The sequence below is a fragment of the Danio rerio genome, chromosome 13 (genome assembly GCF_052040795.2).
Source record: "Danio rerio strain M-AB ecotype USA chromosome 13, GRCz13ab, whole genome shotgun sequence".
In the NCBI taxonomy this organism is placed as follows: Eukaryota; Metazoa; Chordata; class Actinopteri; order Cypriniformes; family Danionidae; genus Danio; species Danio rerio.
Window position 1 is genome coordinate 993793 of NC_141033.1, and position 18708 is coordinate 1012500.

Here is an 18708-nt window from a genome sequence, read left to right on the forward strand (position 1 = left end):
AACATCAGTGATGCCATCGCGTATAGGCTTTCAAGAGTTCACACTCAGCTCATGGTGGATTTTAAAGCTTGTTTAGCATGCTGTCCCGAGAGAAAACCCTGAGCTCATAAGATCCTCGAGCCCGGGGCTCCCTCACATTTGAAGGGGGAGGAGGGGAGTTTAAGCTCGGGTAGATCTGGAGTAGGAAATGTGCAAGGAAAATGTTCTGTATTGTGAGGATAGAGTGTGATTTATTCATGTATTTATTTATTTATTTATTTATTTATTTATTCATTTATTTATTTATTTATTTATTTATTTATTTATTTATTGTTATTATTACACCACCAGACTGTTACAACAATTATAAATTGACCACCTCCAAGAAAAAAATCCAGGAAGTGCTACAGCTATAAATAAAAATGAAATAACAAAACACAAAAGCAGGAGAATGCTGGACACTGAAGATTTCCTTTACACAGTTTGCAGTGCTGATAGTGATGAGCAGTTCTGCCTTCATTATCAATCTCTGGTGAAACGGCACATTTGCCCACATCCGCTTACTGCAATGTTATTTTTTTGTTGACGAAACATGTCATGTGGTTGTTAAACTGCAAAGAAATGCTTTTAGCTTGGTGTTTTGTTCGTTTCTAGAAGAATTTTCTAGATGAGCAAACAATATTGTGCCGTTTTCAGAAATAATGAGTCAAAATTACGTGAGCTTTTCCTTAAAACAAGCAAAAAAATCTGCCAATAGGGGAAGGGAAATAATTCTTGTTTTTAATTTTGATATACGATTATTTTATTGATTTATTGATTTATTATTTTGCTTGTTTTAAGGAAAAACTCACTTCATTTTGTCTCATTATTTCTGAAAACAAGACAATATTGTATTGCTTGTCTAGAAATGCTTCTTCATTCAAGAATTGTTAGACATTTTGACTGGAAACAAGACAAAAACTCTAAAGTAAGAAAGATATTTCTGTGCAAATGTAAAGGTTAAACAGTTAAATTATTATTTCTGGTAAAATTAAACAGTAGACTTATATTTAGACAATCTAAAGCATGTCTGTAATGACTAATTTGTGTTTATTTTCCGGATTTGGCCACACTTTGGACGGCTCTGATCCAGTCCTTGCGCTCGTCAGCTGTGGCCGCCTGCAGGTAGTAGTGTATCTCGTCTGAAGTGATGATCTCGAACAGATTCCCATCAACTTCGTGCCTCTTGGCTACACAGAAGCGAGACGTTTGCATTAAATACACAGTAAAGAAAAATTAATGCATTACAATTCTGGTCACACTTTACAATAAGGTTCATTGGTTAATGGTAATGCATTTACTAACATGAACAGACAATGAACAATACATTTACTACAGTATTTATTCATGTTAGTTATAATGAAAATACAGTTGTTCGTTGTTATTTAACTCATGGTGCATTAACTAATGTTAACAAGCATGGACTTGAATGTTAATAATGCATTAGTAAATGTTCAATTATGATTAATAAATGCTGTACATGTGTTGTTCATGTTAGTAAATGTATTAACTTATGAACCTCATTGTAAAGTGTTACCACAATTCTGCATGCCAAAAAAATCTTAAGAGTTCAAAAGAATCTTGGGAGCTTTTGTCTAATTTCTAGACCAAATATCTAAAAATTTATTAAATCAGGAAGCATTTTCTAGACATGCAGAAATATAGTTTTGTTTTCAGAAATAATGAGTCAAAACTAAGTAAGTTTTTCCTTAAAACAAGCAAAATAATCTGATTTCAAAGTGAAAACTTGATTATTTCTCTTCCCCCATTGGCAGATTATTTAGCTTGTTTAATACTGAAAACAAGACAATATTTTGGGCATCTTAAATTAAGGATTTTAAATATTTGGACTAGAAACAAGACAAAAACTCTATTACAAATATGTTCCATAATTAATAATTATTCACTGTATTAGAATATCTACTGGGTGGGCCATGGAGACACCTTGATAAACTGGGAATGGTTGGTAATATTAACATCCTGTTTGTGGCACATTAGTATATGTGAGGGGGCAAACTTTTCAAGATGGGTGGTGACCATGGTGGCCCTTTTGAAGTCGGCCATCTTGGATCCAACTTTTATTTCCCAGCACAGGACTCCAGCATCCATAGTTTCAGGGGCTGCACATCTTGTATCTTCACACCACAGACAACACAGATAGTGGGGCGATTCTTAATTAACCTCAAGCCCACTGCATATTTGAAACTCCTACATGATGATGTGTTTCCCTCTTTATGCACTGACGCTGGCACGCTCCCTGAGTTTTCCCAGCAAGATGGTGCAGCACCACATTATGGGTGTCAGGTCCGAGCATTCCTAGATGAACGGTTTCCTGAAAAGTGGATTGGTCGTCTTGGGAAAGTTGAATGGCCCCCAAGGTCTCCCAATCTGACCCCCTTAGACTTTTTTCTTTAGGGTCATCTGAAGGCAATTGTCTATGATGTGAAGATACAAGATGTGCAGCACCTGAAACTACGGACGCTGGAAGCCTGTGCTGGCATTTCTCCTGCGGTGTTGCTATCAGTGTGTGAAGAGTGGGAGAAGAGGGTTGCATTGACAGTACAACACAATGGGCAGCACACTGAACACACTTTATAAATGGTCGGAAACTTGTAAATAACTCATGAAAGAATAACGCTACGTTAAAACCAAGCACACCGTTGGTTTTCTTGTGAAATTCCCAATAAGTTTGAGGTGTCACATGACCCTCTTCCTATTGAAAAAAACAAAAGTTAGATCCAAGATGGCCGACTTCAAAAGGGCCCCCATGGTCACCACCCATCTTGAAAAGTTTGCCCCCTCACATATACTAATGTGCCACAAACAGGACATTAATATCACCAACCATTCCCATTTTATTAGGGTGCATCCATATAAATGGCCCACCCTGTATATTCCCCCAATATATCAATAGTGTGCATGCTCATCATCTCAATATATTGAATTATTGAATTTAAGCCTATTTAGTGTGGAAGACTTATAAAGCATTGGTATGGTAACGTCTGTTGTTTGATTGGTCAGCGTACCATCAGGCACAAACTCCACCGCAGTCACAACTGATCCACGCAGATGAATGGAGCCCAGAGGATCATCTTCACCCTTAAAACACACACACACACATATATATATACACACACACACACACAACATCAAAGTTTTATTTAATACTGCATGATTACAAGAAAGTCTCTCTTTAGAGTTGAGGAGCATGCTCACCTTGCTGGGATCATAGTAGTGGATATAAGCAGGATCATCTCTCAGGATAAACTTTCGGACTTTCCAGTTTTTTCTCCGATGACCCTGCGTGAAAAAAGAGAGGAATTGAAAACAATTGTGTGACATGGCGTGTTTTTAGAAGCAAACATAGTTTGACATTCATCAGGATTAAAATCTAATATCCTGCATGCTAAATATTCCAGAGCAGTCGGCTGACTCAACGCCACATGGAGTCAGATGAACTGACGAGCGGCAGCCAATCAGAGAGCAGGTCATGAGCTCATTGGTCGTTGTGTTCAGGAGCTCAACAGAAATGTCTGTGATTGACCAGAATGGTCATCGATGCGCTGGCTTCACCCTGCATTTATGTACACGAAAGCAAATTAAAGCTGAGCCGTGCTGATATATGAGCGATTGACAGATCCGCTGATTGACGATGCTTTCAAACGCTGCCTTCAATGCTTCCGGAGAGATTTCAAACTGTCAGTGATGTCATCACACATCAGCCAATAGCGTTCAGCTCGTTCTGATGGTTCCGCCCTCCACATTTCAATGGCTGCGACAACGTTGTCAGATTATGTAGTGTGTGGCGCCCTGGTGTAGATCATTTACTTAATGTCACATAGTGTGAACACCACAGTGATGGACACAACATCAAGCCATGTAGTCTGAACAATTGCCAATGTTTAAAGTCATGTAGTGTGAATTAGACTTAAGACAGTAAAAATTATTAAATCAAGAAGCATTTTCTAGACAAGCAAAATATGTTGTCTTATTTTTTTTTTAAATAAGTTAAAATTAGGTGAGTTTTTCATTAAATTGAGCTAAATAATCTGCATATGGGGTAGGAAACAAGATTATTTTTCTTCCCCCATTGTCAGATTATTTTGCTCACCTCATTTTGACTCATCATTTCTGAAAACAAGACTATAATTTTGCTTGTCTAGAAAATGCTTCTTGATTTAATAGTTTGTAGATATTTGGACTAATAACAAGACAAAAACCCTGAGTTCGAGAAGCATTTGTTTACAGTCTTGATGTTTTTGCATTGATGTTGAATGTCATTCAGATGAAGGTATTCTCACCTGTTTCAGCAAGCAGCCCTGTTTGACTATCGCACCTCTGAACTCCTCCTTCATAATCACGTCTTCATCACTGGAGTAACCCTCACAGAAGAAACCACTGTCCGCCTGCACACACAGACATTCAGCTCCTGATCAGAGGCTTCATTCTGTCAAACCCAAGCTTCACCTGTGTATACTGTACACTGAATATCCAGGAGTTTTTAAAGCATTTAGAAAACTCAATGTGAAAAATACAGTCAAACGTTTAGTTAGATAATGATTAGGTCAAACTTTTTTTAAGGTACAGTTTTCACTAGTAAGATTAAACTAATAATGCAAAGCATGAAAAAGGTATTGCTATTAACATGACGTATGCAAATAATAAGTGACTGTATATACCAGTATCATCTGTTTAATATCAGACACTTCTTGCTGTGACAACAGAGCACAGGTTTTATTATTATCATCACTTATTATCAAATCTTAGTAAGTAATATCGTCAGCTCACTTCATCTCATTTATATTAAGCAGTGCGTGCAAAGCCGGTGAGCTCATACAGATTGTTTTTTTTTTTCGTTTATTATTACTGTTAATTTCAAATGCAATATATTGGTTAATAAATAAATTGTAATAGCGGTGCTCATCATTTTTGGTGGATGCGCCTTAATTTTGGCTGGAGCTCCTAAATTGTTTAATTGGGAGCACCAGTGCTACATGGAAAAAATCATTTGTTTTCAAGGCCTCTACTGACATTTTTCTGGAGTGAAGGAATGCTAATAAACATTATTAAACTCAAAATAATGCACGTCCATGAACTGGCTTTATTAATATCCATTAATATTCATGACCCTTCCAAATATGGTCAAAACCAACCATCTCATATTAGGGCCAATTCATAAAGCAATGCATGGACCTGTACACCATTTCTGTAGACTTTTGGCACTGCCACATTCATACTCTCTAGATGTCAGAGAATAAAATTAAACTTACTGTATCAATGCGCTCTATGGCACATTCAACACGTTTTAGCAATGCTTTAACTCATGCTAGAAACATGTAAAAGGCTTTAGAATTGATCCAAGAATTATCAGAGCTTGAAATTAATTGTGAACTCACAAAGTAATAAAAGGCCTCAGTCTGGTCCAAGAAAACGCTCTCGGCTCCTTTTTCTGCACCGTCTTTGGACGTGTCTCCTGCCGGCTGCAGGAATCCCTCATTTAGGAGTCCGCTGGCTAACATCACGGCTTCGGTTCGGTTTCTGGACTTTTCCTCAGAGATCAGCCAGTCGATGACGGTGCTCCCTGATCAACACATTCATAGATAAACCCAGCAGACATGCTATTTATACTGACTGACCTTCACTGAGCTGAGGTAAAGTTTTAGTTGAACATCTGTTTACAATCCAGGCTCATTGGAGAGATGTGTGCCCAGGGCTATGTATTTGAGAACTGAGAAATATTTGCGGCTACATCTGCTTGCTGTTTTTGTTTGACAAATCCACTAGAAAAAACATTACTGGGACATGTTTTGTCATCATATGTTTGGTCGTCATATGTGCCATTTCTTCTAAATTCACTAGAGGTCCCTGTGAATATTTCTGTGAATCTCAAATATGTTACCAGGGGATGTGTTCTCATGCATGTGAGATCTTTTGTAAATTCACTAGAGGCCACCGTGTAGATTCTTGACAATCAGGACTATATTACTGGGGCACATTTGGTCATTACATGTGGCATTACTCATTTATCCACTAGAGGGTGCCGTGTGATTTGACAATCTCAAAAACATTACTGAGGCACGTTTGCTCATCATGTCTGGCATTTCTCATGTATCCACTAGAGGGCACTGTGTATATTTTTGCAAATGTCAACATTCTTCTTGTGCGTGTCCGTGAAAAAAAAAAAGTAGGTCAGAATGTCATACGAAAATCAGCTATCTACTAACCCACACATCCCCTTCCCTAAACCCAACCCATAGTGTTTTCAAAAGCAAACTAGAAAAGCCATCATGGCTGCGTGCTTTTACCATGATTTTACACTGCTTTGTTTCACCAGACTCTAATCCTTGTCTGCTCCACTCAGGCCAACGCCATACAAGGTGAGCTACTGAGCAAGCTGACCGCATTGGAAAAGTCATCCATATGGTGGTATATTGGGTACGTATTTCGCGTTTCTCAAATATGTAGTCCTGGGAACATATTCCCAATAAACCTGTGTTTGTTTAGCATTGTTTAAACGTCTGAATATTTAGATTTTTTTTTTATTTCTGACATGTTCAACTAATAAATTCAAATAGAATATGAGAATATGTCCATCAAAACACAGCTGATGGCCTTATGTCTCAAATTTGCTTAGTTTATTGTAAAACTAATGAAACTAACTTTATACTCTTTACAATACACTTTCTATAGTTACAATACGGTTTCTATAGTTTCCAGCAGGATATTTCAGCCTTATGGAGTGAAGATTTCACCTGTGAAACAGTGGTTGAATAGTCTTTTGTCCTTCTCCAGCTTCAGCTCTTTAACTCCTCTGTCTGGATCCTTCATGCACACGTACAGTTCACTGAAGACAGACACAAAAAAAGATCAATAGTTTAATCATTCGGTTTGGAATTATATTTGCAAACAGAAAACATCCACTTTTTTGAGTCAGTATACACTGTTGACAAACAGCCCAACTTTGGGTCAAATATAGACAAACCCAACTGTTGGGTTAAAATGACTGTCATTTAAATCTAATTTTAAACGTAACGAAAGCATTTGTTGTCATGACTTTTTGTCATATTATTTTTTACAGTGTACACTCTGGGTTGATTTAGAATATATGGTTATTTCTTTCCAATTAAACTAGATTAGAAAAAAGTCTAAGTTTTGGTTTTTATAGCTGATTTTACAATCTGATACCTCAGGTTAACACTGTCTGGTAGCCGAATGGATCGTCGTGTTGACTTTCTGGCAAACTTTTTTCCTCCCTGTAAGCAGGTGATGGCCCTGCGGATGTCTTTCACCCAGTGCTCGCGCTCCTCCAGGTGCGTCGCTTGGAAGTAATGATCCTGGTTCTTGGCTGTAGACACCTTGAAAACCAGCTGACGAAAAAACAAACTTTATTAACTCTTCAAAGGGTCAAAAATGACCCAGGCTCAATTTTTACAGCCTAAAAAAAATTAAACAATGATTTTTACCCTGAAGTTTGGGGACTTTATCAAAAACGACCCAGGAACCATTTTAACAGCAGAAAATTCCTAAATATTGTTTTTTTAATCTTAAAAGTTCGGTGACTTTTTCTAAAATAACCCAAAGTTTGAAAAAAAAGGATTTAACCCATCCATTGACTTTTAGATCAAAATGACCCAGGCACCATTTTAACAGGAGGTTAAAAAAAATGTATAAAAAAAAAAAACAATGTTTTTTAACTTGAAAGCTTGGAGACTATTTCTAAAATGACCCCAAAGTTGGAAAAAAATCTATTAACCCTGTTGACTTACAGATCAAAAATGACCCAGGCATGTTTTTAGCAGCAGAAGAAAATAAACTAAATGTTTTTATTGCTTGAAACTTTAGTGACTTTAATATGATCAAAAGTTAGAATAAAAACTGTTAGCCCTGCTGTTGACTTACTGATCCAAAATAACCCAGGCACTATTTTAACAGCAGGAAAAAAAACTAATCAAGTTTTTTCATCTTGAAAGTTCGGTTACTTTTTTCTAAAAATGACCCCAAAGTTAGAAAAACATGTTAACTCTGTAGATTTACCGATAAAAAAAAATGACCAAGGCACCATTTAAACAGCAGAAAATACCTAAACAATGTTTGTTTTCTTGAAAGTTTAATGACTTCATATAAATTCACACCAAAGTTAGGAAAAAAAACATTATCTCTGACTTGCAGATCAAAAATGACCCAGACATCATTTAAACAGGAGGTAAACAAAAAAAACATACTAAAAAAACTAAACAATGTTTGTTTATTTTCAACTTAAAAGTTTTTAGATTTTTTTTAAATGACCCAAAAGTTGGAAAAAGTCTATTAACCCTGTTGACTTACAGATTAAAAGTTACACAGGCACCATTTTTTACAGCAGAAAATACCTAAACAATGTTTTTGTTAGTTGCTTTATCTTGAAAGTTTGGTGACTTTATCTAAATTGACCCCAAAGTTAGAAAAAAAAACATTAACTCCGACTTGCAGATCACAAAATGACCCAGGGACCATTTTCACAGCAGAAAGACAGCCCTAATCAATGTTTTATTGAAGACTTTATCCAAAATGACCCCAAAGTTTTCTATTTTTATATTTTCATAAAGGCTGCACACATTTAGGGTACAATATAAATGGGTAACACTGTAAAACAATGGTGCATTATAGGTAATGTTAATGTATTTACTAACATGAACAAAGCATGAATAGGGCATAGGAGGAATAACTGATCGACCACAGCCAGGAACTGTTTCTAACTACAGCTCTAGAGGTGTAGTCGCAAGCATACAAGTTTGCGACGCAGTTTGTGAATGTTTGTTGGAACGATGGATTTGGGAAACGGCAAATCAATGAACTATGTTTGTAATGGTGGAACTTGCGACCTTATTTGGCTTATGATGTTTTTTGGAAATGCACCCCAACAGTTGGGATGAAGAAATAATTAAACCAATGTTGGGTTTGTCCATATTTGACTCAACATCAGGTTACAACAACCCAGCATTTTTAGTGTGTAGGTGTCAGAACTCAGAACTTCCCTGTTTGTCTAAAAACTGAAAGCATCTGACCAGAGCAGTGGGTGTTAAAGACGTCAGAATGATGAGTTTAAGAGAAAATAGCATCAAAATGTTGTAATAGCCAAAAATACATTGCATGAGTCAAAATTACATACAGTGCTCCGCAAAAATGAGTTCACCCCATTGTGAAAATGAATATTTTTATCCATTTCACAGTGAATATGGGTCATATATTATAATAAGTAGTTTAAACAAGCAGCTAAAGTCATTTTGTTTAGTGTAAAATCACATAACCTTGCCATTTCAATACACTTAAACAAAACTAAAGAGTTGTGAAAGTTTTGAAGCATCATAAAGCAGTGTTTAAAAACAGTAGTGTACAGTATAATATGATTACCGCTCTCTTGCTGAAGTCCTGGCAGGGGCTGGTGAGTGTCGCCCCCTTCAGAGGGATCATCCCCTTTGCGTTTCTGTCCGTCTTCTTCTTAAAGAACTCAATAGCATCGTCTTTTAACACAACCCACACCGCTTTCCATGAATTCAGCACAGTGCCCTGAAAAAACATGAACACTTTAGTGCACTGCTTACTAACATCACCACAGTAAACACTAGTGAACACACAGATACACACTAGTGAACACGCATACATTAATAAAAACATCTGGGCACACATACTCACTAGTGAACACGCATACACACATAAACACTAGCAAGCACATACACACAGTAATACCTAGTGTACACACAAACATGCAGTACACACAAATGAACACACATTGACTTATTAAACACTAGTGAACACACACTCACCAGTGAACATGCATACACAAACACACATACAACTAGTGAACACAAACACATAAACACTAGTGAACACAGATAAGATACACACAAGTGAACGCACATAGATTTATAAACACCAGTGAATACACATAAACAATAGTGAACACACACTGTGTTTTCTCTAGTGTTTTCTGTATGTACACACACACACTAGTGAACACATACTTACGAGTGAACACACACACACATATACATTAAACACTAGTGAACACACTTAAACATTAGTGAAAACTCATAGACACAAATACTAACCAACACACACATACATACAGAAAACACTAGTGAGCACACCCAAAAAGTGAACACATAAACTCACTAGTGAACACATACACATAAACACTAGTGAAGGCACACACACACACACACACACACATACAGTCAACCCTAGTGAACACAAACACTAGTAAACGCAAATAAATTTATAAACACTAGTGAATACACATAAACAATAGTGAACACTCACTGTACATACTGAAAACACTAGAGAACACACACACACACACACACTTGTTAACACATACTCACTAGTGAACACACACACACACATACACACTAGTGAACACACGTAAGCACTAATGAACACACATAGACACACAAACACTAAGTAACACACATACATACAGAAAACACTAGTAAACTCTGACACGAAAATTGAACCGACATACACAGTAGTGAGGACATACTCACTAGTGAACACATATACATGATAAACACCAGTGAATAACAAACACATACATATAGAAAACACTAGTGAACACACAAGTGAACACATACCATTGAACCCTCATACACACATATACAGTAAACACTAGTGAACACACATGAACATTAGTAAACACACAAAAAGTGAACACTCACACTAGTGAGTGCATACTCACTAGTGAACACAGATGCACACAAACATAAATACATAACCACTAGTAAGCATATACAGTAAGCAATAGTGAATATACATACATACCAGTGAACACACTCACTAGTGAACACACAAACACACTGGTGAACATACACTAGTGAACACACAAACACACTAGTGACCATACCCACTAGTGAACACACAAACACACTAGTGACCATACCCACTAGTGAACACACAAACACACTAGTGACCATACCCACTAGTGACCATACCCACTAGTGAACACACAAACACACTGGTGAACATACACTAGTGAACACAGATGCACACAAACATAAATACATAACCACTAGTAAGCATATACAGTAAGCACTAGTGAACATACATACATACCAGTGAACACACTCACTAGTGAACACACAAACACACTGGTGAACATACACTAGTGAACACACAAACACACTAGTGACCATACCTACTAGTGAACACACAAACACACTAGTGACCATACCCACTATTGAACACACAAACACACTAGTGACCATACCCACTAGTGAACACACAAACACACTAGTGACCATACCTACTAGTGAACACAGATGCACACAAACACTAGTAACAGTAAACACTAGTACAGTAAACACTGGTGAACATACACACTAGTGAAAACATACACAATCACTAGTGAACACACATACTCACTATTGAACACACAAACACACAAAATTAGTGAACACACGTGTAATAGCTGTGATTAGTCATTTTAATAATTACTATTAATTGTCATTTGAAGTCTTTATTTTATCTTTAACATCAATTAATTTCAGAAATTTGACAGTAAAGTGTTAAAATCGTGTCAAATATGATATGGTTTTACTTATTCGTCTATTTGTTTGAGAAGTATAAGTTCATAATAAGGAGGTTGATTACAGTAATGTGAGTGCCGATGGAAGATTATCTAGACATTCTCACAAGTATGCAGTGATATGAAACGCTGTTGTAACATGCTTTCTATGTAGAAATTAATGTCTGAAATACTACATCTGAACAGTGCAGCAGTTGTGGGAACCAGAGGAACTAGTTCCTGTCACAACCACATCACAACCCCGAATCTGCAATGATTCCTAAAAACTGGATGACCAGTCATCAATGATTAATTCCAGTAAAACACTGAACACCACGATCTTTTAAAAACATGATTAAACATTTCATTTCAGTGTATCTAGTTACCCCTATTGAACTTATTCTTCACATACAATCCTTTTGGCTCAAGACTTCCCATTTCATTGACTTCCATTCATTTTTAGACATCAAAATGGCTCGTTATGCTGCTTGATATTACAAACTGATATGTTCTTATTATTTTATTTGACTTTATATGTCTAGTTATGAGCACACTTGTTTGTAGAGCATGTAGTTTTGTGCCGTTTATTGTTCCTATAGTCATTTCTCCCATAGGAAAGCGAATAGGAAGTCCTGAAACAATCGCAGAAATGAGCATACTCTGCATTGCACAGTAAGTTCAGTATAAACTGTACAATAACAAATGCAGTTCAGTAAAGTGCGGATATGCACCGTCTGTCCTTTTCACTTCTGTATTTTAGCAAGACTAGTTTCCAGATGCCACTGCACAAATAGGAAATATGATGAAATGCTATGACAGTTCCCACATGAAGAAATCCTACAGCCATTTATAGTAAATATATGGTTCGAGCCTCGTCTGGGTCAGTTGGGGTTTCTGTGTGGAGTTTGCATGTTGTCTCTGTGTTGGCATGGGTTTCCTCCGGTTTCCCCCACAGTCCAAACACACGCGCTATAGGGGAATTGATTAACTAAATTGGCTGTAGTGTATGAGTGTGTGTGTGTATGGGTGTTTCGCAGTACTGGGTTGCAGCTGGAAGGGCATCCACTGTGAAAAACAAATGCTGGATAGGTTGGTGGTTCATTCCGCTGGGGATTTTTATGGGGTCACAATGAAACTTGTGTTGACCAAATGTTTAGTAAAGATAGATTTTTTTGAAGGGAAGAAAGAAAAAATGAAAGCAGAAGTCGGACGTTTCTACTTCTGCTCCCAAAATAGAGCAACTTTGTGGAAAGAAAATATATACAATATATAATAAATTACACTAAAGTACTGTATTATTTTCTCACATATTTAAAATTTACTATGGTTCATTTATTATACTAAGGTTCAAAAACACTACAGTAATACTCAAATTACAAAATCAGTCAAATACTCTAAAATACTATAACATTTCTTCACTACAGTAATCACCACAGGAAAAAAAAATGAGTATCTTATGTAGGGAATTACACTAAAATACTATATTATTTTTTCATTTCATTGAAAATTACTATGGTATATTTACTACACTAAGGCTCAAAAGCACTACAATATTAACACATAATATTTACTGTGTTTTATAGTAAAATACTCTAAAATACAGTTTTTTTTCATATTAATGCAATTTACCGTATTATATTGACCGTAGAAGCATTTATGAAAATCTATTACGTCCTATAGTAAATGACTCTAAATATGAAAGTGTCTATAGTATTTTATCCATATGACTGTAGTTAACTATGGTATATTTACTATAATAAGGTTCAAAAACACAACACAAAACACAAAAACAGCATTTACCACAGAAAATTGACTATGTTCTATTGTAACATACTCTAACAGATCTTTTTTCAGATTATTGCAATTTACTATAGTATATGTACTATAGTCAAATTGAAAAAACACTACAGTATTTACCACAGAAAATGTATTAGATTTTTTTTATAGTAAAATACACTAAAATACTACGGTATTTCTTCATATCATTGCAATCTACTATGGTATGTTTACTATCGTAAGGTTCAAAAACACTAAAATATTTACCACAGAAAATGTATATTATAAATTACGCTAAAATATTATATTATTTTTTTATATTAATAAATTTTACTAGTATAAAAAGGTTCAAAAACTCAACACTATTTACCACAGAAAATGTATTATGTTCCACAGTAAAACACTCTAAAATACCAAGGTATCTATAGTATTTTCCATATCATTGTAATTTACAATGGTACATTCACTATAGTAAGGTTTGATACGCTACAGTATTTACTACAGGAAATGTACTACATTCGGTAGTAAATTACACTAAAATTCTGTAATATGTTTTTAATTTTAATTGAAATGTACTATGGTAAATTACTATACTAAGTTTTAAAAGCTTTATAGTATTAACCACAAGAAATTTACTTTGTTCTATAGTTAAATATCCTATATAGGTTTTTTTCCAAATTATTGCAATTTGCTATAGTATCTTTACTATAGTAAAATTCAAAAACACTACAGTATTTTAAACAAATGTACTACGGTCTCTAGTAAAATACTATATTTTTTCATATCACTGCAATTTTCTATGATATATTTAAAATAGCAATATTAAAAAAATACTTCAGTATTTACCACAGAGACTGTAGTAAAATTTAAAAAAAATACTCTAAAATACTATAGTATGTTTTTCCTATATTGCAAGTTAATATGGTATGTTCACTATAGTAATGTTTAAAAACACTACAGTATCTACCACAAAAAAATGCTATATTCATAGTAAAATACTCTAAAACAGTGCAGCATTTTTTCAGACCATTGTAATTTACTGTATTTTCATTTACTATAGTAAGCTTCAAAAACACTGCAGTATTTACGTCAAAAATATATACTATATTATATAGTAAATTACTCTAAAATACTATAGTATTTCCTTTATATCATTGAAATTTACTACTATAAATCGGTTCAAAAACACAACAGTATTTACCACAGAAAATGTACTATGTTCTCTAGTAAATTACACTAAAATACTATAATATTTTTTCATTTAATTTAAATTTACTATGGTAAATTACTATACTAAGATTCAAAAACATTACAGTATTAACCACAGAAAACTTACAACAAATTCTATAGATAAATACTCTAAAATATTGTAATTTTTTTTCATATAATTGTAATTTACTGTGGTATATTTACTATGTTAAAGTTTAAAATACTACAGTATTTGCCACAGAAATTTATCAATGTTTGAAGTAAAATACTCAGAAAATACTGTAATATTTTTTCATATACTTGCAATTTAATATGGTATATTTGATATAGTAAGGTTAAAAATACTAGTGTGTACCACAGAAAATTTACTATGTTCTATAGTTAAATACCATATATAGATGTTGTTGTTGTTGTTGTTGTTGTTGTTTTCAGATTATTGCAATTTGCTATTGTATATTTACTATAGTAAGGTACAAAAACACTACAGTATTTACCATAGAAAAATCATTAGATTTTCAATAGTACAAAACACTAAAATACTATAGTATTTCTTCATATAATTGCAATCTACTATGGTATGTTTAGTAGGGTTACATAAACAGAAAAATGTACATTATGTAGTGAATTAGGCTAAAATACTACATATTTTTTATCACTTCAAAAAAAAATAAGTTAGCTTATTAGTTTTTACAAATGTAAGTAGATTGAACATAAAACAATCAGGTTGTGCCAAAAAATAATTGTGTTTCAGCTCATTTTAAATAAGTAGTTTGAACAAACTTAATTTTATGAGTGAATAAAATGCTCAAAAACACAACAGAAATCTTACTACAAATCCTCTAGTAGAATACTCTAAAATACCATAGTACTTTTCACATAACACCCTATAAATGCTCACCTTTTTGACCAAGTATCCTTCTCTGATAGTTGTTGGCTCCATGTCTCTACACTGTTGAAGTGTGTTTAAAACAGCCTGCAGGACTCGAAGGCTTCAGCGGATTCTGCGTCTCTGATGACACTTATAGACACACACTCGTTAAAACGGGAAGTTGCACACAGGCTGATAGGCAAGTTCATGGTCAGCCAGTTTCCTCTGTATTTTCAGCCCACACGCCACATGAGTCAATGATACACGCCTGTGTTCACCCGCTGTTATGTTCGCACACACTCTTTACAGGCATATTTTTGAACAGATGAAAGTCTGGCTCCACCTACATCAAAAAAATAACTTCATAGTAAACACATCGCTGTAAAATATACCTCAGTATTGTGAGCTTTCAGTTCGTTGGCTGTTGTGAATTACATAATGGGATGTTGAGCTCATCTCTGTACACTTTTGATGTTGACATTTCAACTCTACAGTTTAACACAGTGACTTTTTAGTAGTTTGAAATAATATAATGCATGATAATAAATAATATCTGGAGAAATAAGTGTGTAAAATGACAGAAAATGTGCTGCAGTTTGTTTCTGTAGCGTGATATACAACACCAACACAGACTATACAGCACTGCACACTATTAATAATGTTCACTTCTTCACATTTTTTAAGGTAAAAGTTGTTGGAAGCATTATTAATATCCCATAATGCAATTTAAAAGCAGAAATAAATGGGGAAAAATAAAAACATGAATCAGAAAATATGGAAAACTGCTCATTTATGGATAGTTTTCACAGTGTGTAGTGTTTTTGACAAACCAGCTGCATACTGAAAACGTACTCCTGTATACATTTCTGAAGAGGATTATAGATGTGGAGTTTTCGATGAACAGCGACAGGAGCGACATAGACTGACAGAAGCATCAAGCACACACTGACAACCACAACATGCAGACCTTCCCAGCACTGACAGCACAGATGGTGCTCTTTTACATATGCGGCTATGCTGACACATTGGCATTTGTAGCTCCGCCCTCTTCTGAAAAGAGCACAGTCTCATTTGAATTTAAAGCGACAGTCACCAAAGTGCCACAATTAGATCAAAGCCTAAAAGGGTCAGTTTCAGAGAGATAGCGAACAGTATCTGTGTGCGACTTTGAGCTGAAACATACACACTCTAGAGACACCAGAGACTTTATTTACATCTTGGAAAAACAGGTCGCCTTTAATATAAATTAGCATTTTTTCCCCCATGTTCGATATTTGAGATCTGCGCTAAACTAAAAACTAAACTTCTCTGACCACATCTCTAGAACTGCTCGATCGTGCAGATTCGCACTCTAACATCAGAAAGATCCGACCCTTCTTATCTGAACATGCAGCTCAACTCCTTGTTCAAGCTCTTGTTCTCTCCAAACTGGATTACTGCAACTCTCTACTAGCCGGGCTTCCAGCTAACTCTATCAAACCTCTTCAGCTGCTCCAGAACGCAGCAGCACGAGTGGTCTTCAATGAACCTAAACGAGCACATGTCACTCCGCTGCTCATCCGTTTGCACTGGCTGCCAGTTGCTGCTCGCATCAAATTCAAAGCTTTGATGTTTGCTTACAAAGTGACTTCTGGCCTTGCTCCTTCTTATCTGCTTTCACTTCTGCAGATGTATGTGCCCTCCAGAAACTTGCGTTCTGTGAATGAACGTCGCCTCGTGGTTCCATCCCAAAGAGGGAAGAAATCACTTTCCCGAACTCTCGCACTCAATCTGCCCAGTTGGTGGAATGAACTCCCTAACTGCATCAGAACAGCAGAGTCACTCGCTGTCTTCAAGAAACCACTAAAAACTCAACTATTTAGTCTCCACTTCCTTTCCTAATCTGCAATTGCCTCTCTGGATATCACACTAGCTATAGACCTGAAACTTGCCTACAGCACTTATTCATTGTTGCTCTTATAGTTGTGTAAATTGCTTCCTTGTCCTCATTTGTAAGTCGCTTTGGATAAAAGCGTCTGCTAAATGGCTAAATGTAAATGTAAATCGTTTCTGTTTACTCTTAATCTGTGGAAAAATACTTGAAGCAAACCACGAGAACTGGTACTCTCACAGGAAGCTGAAGGAAGGGTGTTACGACAAAAGGTGGTACATCGCAGCCCTGCGGTCACCAAAGAGGAAACAGGCAGGTTTAAAACGTATTCAGTATATTACAATAAATTACTAAACCTATTTGCATATTTGAACACCGTGCTTTAGTGCTCCACATTCTTTGTCATTTTTATTTATGTAGCTGATAAAACATCACAGAATGAATGAAATGAAAGGTGTTTTTTTTTCACATGTGGTTTCGAAAGGAAGTGAAGACGTTGTTGTGAATTCATCCTCAGCTCGTATCTCAATACCTGATCTTGTCTATTTAAAATTGAAAGTTGAATTTATTTTAACAGAACTAACTTACTACTTTTAAAGGCTAACACAGAAGGGAGGCTAATGAAGTGGATCGATATTATTTACTTACATTGAAATAAGTGAAAATCACTTTGTTTCAAGGAAATAAATAAACATTAAAATGTTTTCAGCTAGACTGATGGTTTTGCATGACTTTAATAGTTATTATGAGAACAACAATGAATAATTTACATTATTTTAAAAAAAAATTCAGCATAAAAATAATATTAATAAAACCTGAGGTGCTTGCTGTTTACATGGCTGTGAAGTGCTCCTTGCACAAATATTTGACAGTTCAAAAGTAGTTTATATTATAATATATTGTTATATTGAGCTCTTCTGACGTAAAACTGATGATAAATAATATGTTTGGTAATATTTTTAAAAAATATACAAAGAATGGTGGCATTGCGGTATTTCAGTGGTTAGCAGTGATCACGTCACACCAAGAAGGTCACTGATTCGAGCTCCGGCTGAGCCAGTTGGCATTTCTTTGTGGAGTTTGCATGCTCTCCCTGTGTTGGCGTGGGTTTCCTTCATGTGCTCCGGTTTCCCCCACAGACCAAACACATGCGCTATAGGGGAATTGAATAACTAAATTGGCTGTAGTGTGTGAATGAGTGTGTATGGGTGTTTACCAGTGATGGGTTGCAGCTGGAAAGGCATCTGCTGAGTAAAATTTATGCTAGATAAGTTGTCGGTTCATTCCGCTGTGGCGACCCGTTATTAAATAAAGGGACTTAGCCTGAAGGAAAAAGAACAAAAAATGGCCAAAAAAATTCTGTTTGCTAATATGTTACTAAAAATATATATGAAATATTTAATATATTTAAATAAAATTATTTTCTAC

General features: G+C 35.4%; 1 protein-coding gene across 2 annotated transcripts; it reads right to left on the reverse strand.

The window, feature by feature from the left end:
- Positions 1-224: 224 nt before the first annotated feature.
- Positions 225-15535, reverse strand: plek (pleckstrin). Of its 2 annotated transcripts, XM_087277698.1 has the most exons (10): positions 15441-15535; positions 8331-9564; positions 7849-8040; positions 7204-7482; positions 6771-6862; positions 5415-5599; positions 4320-4424; positions 3235-3318; positions 3045-3117; positions 225-1208 (listed from the first exon to the last, which is right to left on the reverse strand). In XM_087277698.1, exons 5-10 carry the CDS (start codon positions 6844-6846, stop codon positions 1069-1071), a joined length of 663 nt encoding a protein of 220 aa, XP_087133824.1. In that variant the 5' UTR covers positions 6847-6862; positions 7204-7482; positions 7849-8040; positions 8331-9564; positions 15441-15535; the 3' UTR covers positions 225-1068.
- Between the last annotated feature and the right edge of the window lie 3173 nt (positions 15536-18708).